Source organism: Grampus griseus (genome assembly GCF_964374135.1).
Source record: "Grampus griseus genome assembly, chromosome: 8".
NCBI classification, from domain to species: domain Eukaryota; kingdom Metazoa; phylum Chordata; class Mammalia; order Artiodactyla; family Delphinidae; genus Grampus; species Grampus griseus.
Window position 1 is genome coordinate 95738448 of NC_139002.1, and position 10238 is coordinate 95748685.

General features: G+C 52.4%; 1 protein-coding gene across 1 annotated transcript in view; it reads left to right on the forward strand.

The window, feature by feature from the left end:
- PRDM11 (PR/SET domain 11) overlaps positions 1 to 9201 on the forward strand; it is a gene marked incomplete at both ends in the record, with an annotated part of 47809 nt that extends 38608 nt beyond the window's left edge. The window contains 3 exons of the mRNA XM_082660584.1: positions 1220 to 1407; positions 5369 to 5995; positions 7037 to 9201. Of these exons, the coding sequence (XP_082516710.1) occupies positions 1220 to 1407; positions 5369 to 5995; positions 7037 to 9201 (2980 nt within the window). The remainder of the gene's footprint in view (positions 1 to 1219; positions 1408 to 5368; positions 5996 to 7036) is intronic.
- Positions 9202 to 10238: the final 1037 nt, after the last annotated feature.

Consider the following 10238-nt stretch of genomic DNA (forward strand, 5'->3'; position numbering starts at 1 on the left):
GGAGACCCTAGTCTTGCCACCTTTACCAATACAGAGCTTACAATGTAAAAAAGTTCTCTGTGCCAACAAGACAATGTGCTGCTTTGTGCCTCTTTTCTTATTAGTGATGCTGAATCCTTTCATTTGTTCATTGTCCATTTGGATTTATTTCTGTGAATTATTGTTTCCCTTGGACTGCTCCAAGTACAGTTCTTTGGGCTGTGCCAGTCGCACAGACTTTGATTTCTTCCCTGGCTTTTGAGACAACTCATAGCATAAGGAAAAGAAGTTTGTTTTTGACTACAAATTTCCTAGGCACTTGGATACCACAGAACCCTAAAACTCCAAATAATTTCCTCTTGCCTGTTTGATCTGTACATCTCCACCTCTCTACAGATACTGCATCATCTCACCTTTTGGAGGCGAGTGAGGTGGCAGGTTGGATATCGGAAATGTCATTTCAGGGAGAATGGGTGAGGTCCATAGATTCTGAGGGTCTGACAGAACTTTAAAGGTTATCTGGGCATTGCTGAGTTGGTGCTTTACATGCCCACATAGGAGCCGTGAGTTCTAGTGAGAAAAGCATGGACCTCAATGCTCAATCTCCCATTTATTAGCTGTGTGACCTTAGGCAAGTCACTTAGCCTCTCTGAGCCTCAGTTTCCTGACCTTCAAATGACTTGGATTAACCTGTGGTTGCTCACATTTCCTTTCCTTTCCCTACCTCCCCTGTCCCCACTGGACCCTCTATTTGTAAAGATGTTGATCTTCAGCATTTGTTAATTGATCTCGTGGGCACCCTTTTCACATAGGCTTTGTGACATTCTGAGAACAGTTCAAGGATCTCGCCCTTACCACCATCAGAGGCCTGCGGGTATCTGGGAATGCCTGCGGTTAAAAGTTAGGGAAGAATGGTTTTCCAATCACCTGTATATCTGGTATTGAACCTCGTATTTACCAGAACCTGGGAGGTAGGAAGGGCAGGTGTCATTTCCAGTCCCAGAAAACAGAGATTCTTAGAGGTTCAAAGGCTTGCTTGAAGTCCACAGAACAGTGAGACAAGGGACTGGCTCCAGCTGGAGTGCTTTCCTCGGCAGGGAAGCCGCTCTGTAGACTTTTGCAGATACCCGCACGCTCATAGGCGGCTAGCCGCTGGCACCTGCCCGGCACCGCGCCTGGTACCGGCAGGCACTCGCCAAAGAGTGGCCCGCGCATTCTTACCTGTCCCCCTCGCCCCCAGGTACGTGGTCATCTCCCGGGAGGAGAGGGAGCAGAACCTGCTGGCGTTCCAGCACAGCGAGTGCATCTACTTTCGGGCGTGCCGGGACATCCGGCCCGGGGAGCGGCTGCGGGTCTGGTACAGCGAAGACTACATGAAGCGCCTGCACAGCATGTCCCAAGAGACCATCCACCGCAACCTGGCCAGAGGTGAGTGCCCACACCCAAGGGAGGGCCACGCCCACTGCCAAGCCCCAGGGGAGGCCAGAAATTCTTCTCTAGGAGCTTCCTAGGAAAACCGATGGGAAATACAGTACACCAGCAATGGGGAGACCCAGAGGGACTCAGGGGAACCTATGGGCTGGGTAGGAGCAGCCGCTCTGGCACCGCCCGTGGCCACCCGGTGTGTCCCCTCCCTCAGACATGGTCAGAAGCCCTATTATAGACGTTTCAGAGGATCAGGGAGAGAGACAAGTCTCCAGTGCCAAGCATATAAGTTTAATCAAAATTGATTCTGTTTCCCTGACTCAAATTGATGGAAGGATGTTGTGAACTGCCACTGGCTCAATAATAGGTGACATTTACTAAGTACGTAATATGTGCTAAGCAGGTTTTCTGTGGTGTCCCCTGTAATCATCCTAGTAGCACCTGCCCAATAAGTGCCCAGTGAGAATTAGATGGTAATCTACGTAACACATTAGAACAACGTCTGTCTTGACCATCGTAAGCCCTCAGCTGTGAACTTTAATACTAATGATAGCATGTGGGTTATTGTTCCCACCTTACAAATGTAGAAACCGAGCATCAGATAAATACAGTGACTCCCCCAGAATCCCATGGCAAGCAGGGGCAGAGCTAGGTTCCTAACCCACATCTGTCTGAGTCCAGGGTCTAAGCTCTAACCTACCATGTTATAAGGCCTCCCAGACAAAACTAGTTTCTTCCCTGCTTCCTCCTGGTCTCATTCCTGGCAGTCCTAATGATATGCTGTGAAAGAACAACCTCTGTTAGGAGAAGAAGATTGGAGGGAGGTGGGTGGTGGCCTGGTGGGTGGGTATCCATCCAGGCTCCATTTAACTGAGTCATTTGAAAGTGGTTTAAAATACTCCCCAGCTCCTAGGCCTTTCTTACCTCTTTACTCCATCCTCAGCCAGGCCAGGGCAAACGGGTGAGCCCAAGGTCCTTTTTCCAGCAGGACCTTCCTTACACTAAAACCACATATCCAAAGACCCAGAGTTCATCTGGTCCCGGGAACCAAGCCTGTACCCAAGCCCCACCATATCATGTTTCTGACCAATCTACTTATTGGAAGTAAAGCTTCATTTAGAGCATGAGGGGAAGAGATGAAAAGGGGGTAAGAGTGACCCATTGGAAGTAAGCTGTCTTCAAAACCAAAACAGAGCAAAGCGAATTGTGGACATTGAGTGCACAACTGCTGCCTGACTTGGTAAAAGGTATCTGGTGATTGGATGAGCAGTGAAAGGAGACCCAATAGATACCCTCATCTCTTGTTTTCTTTGGAGCTGGGTGTTAGGCACGTACATGCCGATTATACTTGGGAAGGCATGTTTCTGTGACATGATTGCCGTGGTTTCCACTTGACTTCTGGAGATGCCATGTAAAAAAGTGTCTGATGCATAGTACATCCTCCATAAATCTTGGTTGAATGGATAAAAGAAGAAATGAATGAAGACCACCAAGAAATCTCCAAAAGAATCATATCACCAGAAGAAGAGAAAACCAAGAGAAGTCATATCCGAGGACATGGGTTCCATCCCTTGGCCGTGATCTTCTTGAATTCTTCTGGATTTGTAATGTCCTTTCTTCCCCGTGTCTACTCCAGAGCACCTCAAGCTGCTTCATCCTCAGAGAGCCCTGAGACCCAAGGGGAGCGCTCAGAGAAGGGCATCAGCTTTCAGGGGTGGTTCAAAGGAGCGTGGCAGACAGACTTGAAATGAGATAAACCAAGATGCGTGAAGATACAGGAGGAAGGAGTGTCTATTCCTGGCCAGGCTGAGAAGTAGGAAACATGAAGGAAACTGGAAGCCACCCATGGGGCAGGGCCAGAGCAGAGGGTGGACTTGGCCGTAAAGCCCTTGGGAAGCAGCCGTGGAGCTCAGTGGCCGTTAGACGTGTGTCCCCGTGGCCTGTAGCTTCTGCAGACTCTGACACGGTTAGTGGTGGCTTAGATCTGTGTGCCAGTTCTGCTCTGTAGGGGGCACTCCCCACGCTCAACCACTCAAGGTCTTACGTGGGAGGAGGCTTCTTTGGAATTGGAGGCTGGAGCCTTGGTGAAGTCCAGAGCATGACTTATGAGCTCTTATTAAGTAGAGACATTGGTTGGAGCCCAGAACTGCTTCCTGAAGAGTATAAATTATTCCTCTGTGGTTATCTTTTAAGGATAGGATGCATCTAATACATGTATTCAAAGAATTTATGTTTTTTGTCTACTTTGGGTCATTGATTTTCTTTGTGGTGTTTCCCTCATGTTTTATGGAGGCTTTAGCATCAATTTCATAATGCTTAAAGATTTTTTTTGACCCATAGATTTTTCCGGGAGCCTTGAGCCCAAAGAAATCGCCTGCTCATCCTAGGAAATTTGAATAACCTTGTCCTTGAGTACAGATGCATGAGGAATCCCCGGTGATGCGTATCCTGGACCTCCTGAGATCCTCAGCTATTTGCTGCCTGATTGGTCCATGAGAAAGTGAAAGGGTGGCCTTTCACTTTCAGAGATTCTGATGGGCAAGTGTCTGATCTGTAAGGCGAACGAGTTGCATTTTTGAAAAGTTCTCTTCACCTCCACCCTCAGATGTTATAGAAACAAGGCTGCGGGGAGCCGCCTGAGCTCAAGAGCCTTGGAGCCTTCAGGAGATAAGGTCGTTCCTTAGGTGTTCGTGTGAGGACAGAAAAGGACCATCCTGAATAGGCTGCTCCCTTCTGTGCTGTGACCTGTGGGAAACCTGGAGTCATACACGGGCCAGGGTCCATCACCCCATGCCAGCTGTGGGATGCCAAGGCTTGGTCACAGCATGGGACATCTGGATTGCACATGGAGAGCCCTTGGCCTTCACTCGGAGGCCTTGAGCAAACGCAGCTCTCAGAAGCCTAATGACAACATATATTCAGGTCAAGACGTTGGTCAGAGTCACATCTCCCAGGGCCCCGCCCCTGATCTAGGAAGCCTTTGAGAGTTCTAGCTCCATAGACGGCTGTCAGGACCTTCTGAGGGTCCCTCTTAGCATCTGTCGCCCCAGGCAGCATCTATACATCTATAGCAATTTATGCAACTGTGTTGGCCATTTTGAAAAATCAGGCTAACATTTGCTGGGGTGTTCACCAAGGTCTTTGACGTCATTTACATGATAGAAATAGAAAAGGAAATGTCCTTAGAATTGTCAGGTAAGGACACACAGCTACTGTAGTTTGAGCGTGTGTTGGGTCCGCGTGGGCGTGTCGTGCTTTATCGTGCTGGGGAGCTGCCATCTTGGAGCTCACAGCCGCTGTTGGTATGCCCGACTTCCCTTTTCTTCCTGCCTCGGTCATCCGTGAGAGCCACAGAGGTTCAGGCCGTGCTTCCTCACATAATCCAAGGCTTCCGGTTCCTGGGAGAATTAGAAAGGACGGTTGCTATAAGGCAGACTTTGCCCTAACAGGGCTGTCTCCCAGGAGTCAGGGAGGAGGGAGGAGTGGGCCTCAGTGTTTCGTGTGTACCTTTTACCAAGTCAAAGCAGCCATCTTCCGATTGCTGGGACTGGAGGAGCAGCCTGGAGGGGTGGGGACTCCACATGCACTTAGCTGAGCTATGGTACCACCCACCTGGCTAATCACGTGGGATACCATCTTCTAGGACGACAGGATGGCCAGTTCCTTAACTTTCAACTCCCTGCCCCTATAGCGTTTGCTCAACTTATAAACATAGAGCTTCTACACATAAAGCTCCATGGAAACAGTCTCTTTAAAAAGAGTTCTTCCCACTTTTTCGGGTCCTTTGACTCTAGACCCCGCGGTCCATTGAGTAACCCACCTCCCTTTTTGCCACATCTGCTCCATTAGGCCAGACCCAGAGGGATGTGTCAAGCGACTTCCTGAGAGGAGCGCTTCGTTTTCTGTTGGTTTCTCCTCTTTGGGGCTTTTCCCCACTTCCTCACACCCTGGTTTTCCTTCCTAGGAGAGAAGAAGTTGCAGAGGGAGAAGTCTGAGCAGGCTCTGGATAACCCAGAAGACCTGAGGGGTCCCCTGCAGCTCCCTGTGTTGAGACAGGGCAAAAGTCCCTACAAGCGTGGTTTTGATGAGGGGGACGTGCACCCCCAGGCCAAGAAGAAGAAAATCGACCTCATTTTCAAGGATGTGTTGGAGGCCTCACTGGAATCTGCAAAGGTAGAAGCCCACCAGCTGGCACTGAGCACCTCGCTGGTCATCAGGAAGGTCCCCAAGTACCAGAACGACGCCTACAGTCAGTGTGCAATGACTGTGTCACATGGCGTGCAAAATGTCACCCGGACCCAGGGAGAAGGAGACTGGAAGATCCCCCAAGGGGTTTCCAAGGAGGCAGGCCCACTGGAGGATGAAGAGGAGGAGCCTTCGTCGTTCAAGGCCGACAGTCCCGCCGAGGCCTCCCTTGCATCCGACCCTCACGAGCTGCCCACCACCTCCTTTTGCCCTAACTGTATTCGCCTAAAGAAGAAGGTCCGGGAACTCCAGGCCGAACTAGACATGCTTAAGTCTGGCACGCTTCCTGAGCCCCCCACCTTGCCAGCACAGGTACTGGAGCTCCCCGAATTCTCAGACCCCGCAGGTAAGTTGGTGTGGATGAGACTGTTGTCAGAGGGAAGAGCACGTGGTGGGCAGTGTGGAGGGGGGCCTGGCGCTCCCCAGGGGAGCCACCTTTGGGGAGACCTGGGGCGTGGAGCTCGGAGATGGGTACCGGCCGCAGCGCACGCCCTCGGGTGCCTCCGACAGGCCGCCTTACAGCTCGGGTGGGGCTTTGGGTCTTGCCCTTGTATCCTCCTCGTCAATAAAGGAAGTTCTGCTGCAGGAGGGGTGTGTGCTGTGTTCTTGACCCCTTGCCTTTCTCCAGTGTCTCACCCCAAAGCCCAACTTCCAAACCCAATCTTCCCCTCTCCCAGTCTCAGGCAGGCTGTCCCGTGGGGGAGAGCCCCCGGCCTTACCGACGGGGGTACAGGGCACTTAGTTGCCTTCGCTGCTTTCTGTTGGCTGCCTGCATCTTTTAGGGATGCTCAACCACAAGGAGGTTTTCTCAGTACGCACCTGCAGCTGAGTTAGAGAGTTACATAGCACTTCCTATTTTAACCGCACCCCCTAGCTCAGAATGAGGTGTTTCAGATGTTCAAAGCACGCATCTTAACTACACTGCATTCTGATCCCGAAATCACTTGGGGCCCGAGCTCCCTTCATTTGAGGGCAGCGCGCCTTCCCCTGACCGCCTTGGTGGTGGGACGCGTCCCACGTCCTGTCCTTGTTGTGTACCACTATGGAACCTCTGACGTGCTCTGTTGCTCCAGCAGCTCTGCCCTCCTAGTTGTGCTGTTCGGCTGATACAGAACATTTAAGTTCCTTGAGCACCTACTCGTGGAAGGTGAGGGCAGGCAGCCTGGAGCGCGGTGGCCCCCGGGGCTAATGCACAGAGAGGGTGAGACATGCATGGACGACAGGAGTGCTTCTAAATGAATTCCAGGTTGGGATTCAGTCTGTCATAGGGATCGGCTCCTGTTTCACAGAATGCGACACCTACCTTTTGGGCCCTATCTCCTTCATTTTGGAAATGTCCGTGTTCTTTCCAGCAGGTGTAACTGTTTCTTTCCCATTTGTCTTCCAGCCTCAGAGAGCATGGTCTCCGGCCCTGCCATCATGGAGGACGACGACCAGGAGGTCGATTCGGCAGACGAATCCGTCTCCAACGATATGATGACGGCCACCGATGAGCCCTCCAAGATGTCGTCGGCCACCGGGCGCCGAATCCGGCGCTTCAAGCAGGAGTGGCTGAAGAAATTCTGGTTCCTGCGGTACTCCCCGACCCTCAACGAGATGTGGTGTCACGTCTGCCGCCAGTACACGGTGCAGTCCTCCCGCACCTCGGCCTTCATCATCGGCTCCAAGCAGTTCAAGATTCACACCATCAAGCTGCACAGCCAGAGCAACCTGCACAAGAAGTGTCTGCAGCTCTACAAGCTCCGCATGCACCCCGAGAAGACGGAGGAGATGTGTCGCAACATGACCCTGCTCTTCAACACCGCCTACCACCTGGCCCTGGAGGGCAGGCCCTACCTGGACTTCCGGCCCCTGGCCGAGCTGCTGCGGAAGTGCGAGCTCAAGGTGGTGGACCAGTACATGAACGAGGGAGACTGTCAGATCCTCATCCACCACATCGCCCGGGCGCTGCGCGAAGACCTGGTGGAGCGCATCCGCCAGTCACCCTGCCTCAGCATCATCCTGGACGGACAGAGCGACGACCTGCTGGCTGACACGGTGGCGGTCTACGTCCAATACACCAGCAGCGACGGGCCCCCGGCCACGGAGTTCCTGTCCCTGCAGGAGCTGGGGTTCTCCAGCACAGAGAGCTATCTGCAGGCGCTTGACCGGGCCTTTTCCGCCTTGGGCATTCGGCTGCAGGATGAGAAGCCCACCGTGGGCTTGGGCATAGACGGGGCCAACGTCACGGCCAGCCTGCGGGCCAGCATGTTCATGACGATACGCAAGACGCTGCCCTGGCTGCTGTGCCTGCCCTTCATGGTGCACCGGCCCCACCTGGAGATCCTGGATGCCATCAGTGGGAAGGAGCTCCCCTGCCTGGAGGAGCTGGAGAACAACCTGAAGCAGCTGCTGAGCTTCTACCGTTACTCGCCACGCCTCCTGTGCGAGCTGCGGTCCACGGCGTCCACCCTCTGCGAGGAGACGGAGTTCCTGGGGGACATCCGGGCTGTGAGGTGGATCATCGGAGAGCAGAACGTCCTCAATGCCCTCATCAAGGACTACCTGGAGGTGGTGGCCCACCTCAAGGATGTCAGCAGCCAGACCCAGAGGGCAGACGCCTCGGCCATCGCACTGGCCCTGCTGCAGTTCCTCATGGACTACCAGTCCATCAAGCTCGTCTACTTCCTCCTGGACGTGATCGCCGTGCTGTCGCGCCTGGCCTACGTCTTCCAGGGCGAGTACCTCCTGGTGTCCCAGGTGGACGACAAGCTCGAGGAGGCCATCCAGGAGATCAGCCGGCTGGCCGACTCTCCGGGGGAGTACCTGCAGGAGTTCGAGGAGAACTTCCGGGAGAGCTTCAACGGGATCTCCGTGAAGAACCTCAGGGTGGCCGAAGCCAAGTTCCAGTCCATCCGGGAGAAGATCTGCCAGAAGACCCAAGTGATCCTGGCTCAGCGGTTCGATTCCCGCAGCCGGATCTTCGTGAAGGCCTGCCAGGTGTTTGACCTGGCCGCCTGGCCCAGGAACAGCGAGGAGCTCATGAGCTACGGCAAGGAGGACATGGTGCAGATCTTTGATCACCTGGAGGCCATCCCCACCTTTTCCCGGGATGTCTGCAGGGAAGGGCTGGACCCCCGGGGGAGTCTGCTGATGGAGTGGCGGGAACTCAAGGCTGATTACTACACCAAAAACGGCTTCAAGGACCTGATCGGCCACATCTGCAAATACAAGCAGAGGTTTCCACTCTTGAACAAGATCATCCAGGTCATCAAAGTCCTCCCCACCTCCACCGCTTGCTGCGAGAAAGGCCGAAACGCCCTGCAGCGAGTCCGCAAAAACCACCGCTCCCGCCTGACCCTGGAGCAGCTCAGCGACCTGTTGACCATCGCTGTCAACGGCCCCCCGATCGCCAACTTTGATGCCAAGCGAGCCCTGGACAGCTGGTTCGAGGAGAAGTCTGGCAACAGTTACACACTGTCGGCCGAGGTCCTCAGCAGGATGTCTGCGCTGGAACAGAAGCCAGTGCTTCAGACCGTGGACCACGGGTCAGAGTTTTACCCGGATATTTAGGGAGCCGGATCGCAGAGTTCACTAAGCTGTTGAATATTTTTTTAACCTATACTCATAAGCTTTGATACATTATATAAATATATATTATATTATATATATATATATACATATATATATATATATATATAAACCCACACTGAAAAAATGTTAAAAACCAAGGTGACACGTCCACCAGAAGCTACTGGGAAAGGAATAATGTCAGAAACTGACTCTCGTCTACAAAATTTGGCAGCTGCAACACACGTGGAAACTCATTTTCACTCACAGAAGCATGTGCTGGGGCCACACGTGCTCCCACCTCACAGTCAACCAACCGCATAAGCTAAAATGACGGGTCTGTCATCACCTTAGGTAGCTCATTTTGTTTCTGTTCTCGTTCGGGGGTTGAGGGGTTTGGGTTTGGGTGTATGTTCTTGCCTTTTTTTTTTTTTCTTGTTTGGTTTCATGAGGGGGGTTTCTTGGCCTCTTCATTGACCGGCTGGTCCAGCTGAATCCGATCTCTCATTTGGGAGAGGGTGGGCTGTGTATCTGGATCGGGGTATTTGACTTTTCCCTCTCCCACCCAACTTCAGCTTGAGAGATTTTCATTCATTTCCTGACCAGCGTTCCTTCACTGTCTCGAAACAAAAGCGTCGGTCAGACTGTGACACCCACCACTCCCTACCCGTGTCGCTTGTCCTGTCCCTTGTCTGTTGAATCCCTCCTTCCAGACCCCTGGATCCTAAACATTTTCCCTGTTATACTGAAGGCAAAATCGCCTTACACCGAGCTTGAAATCCCGGGGACGGGGTGGGGGTGGGGCGTGAGCGCCTTGCCTTCCTGTTTGACCTGGTGTGGGATAACATAATATAATTCCATTCAGATCCAGGGAATATGGGGGGAATGAAGAGCCAAAAAGTCTATACCCCAGTAGGGCAGCAATTTTTGGCTAAAAACAAGTAAAATGAAAAGTATGTAATCAATTTACATGAATTATTTATACTCTGTCTTTATAATCATATAATGTGTTTGGGGGTATTTTATTTTCCCTTTAATAA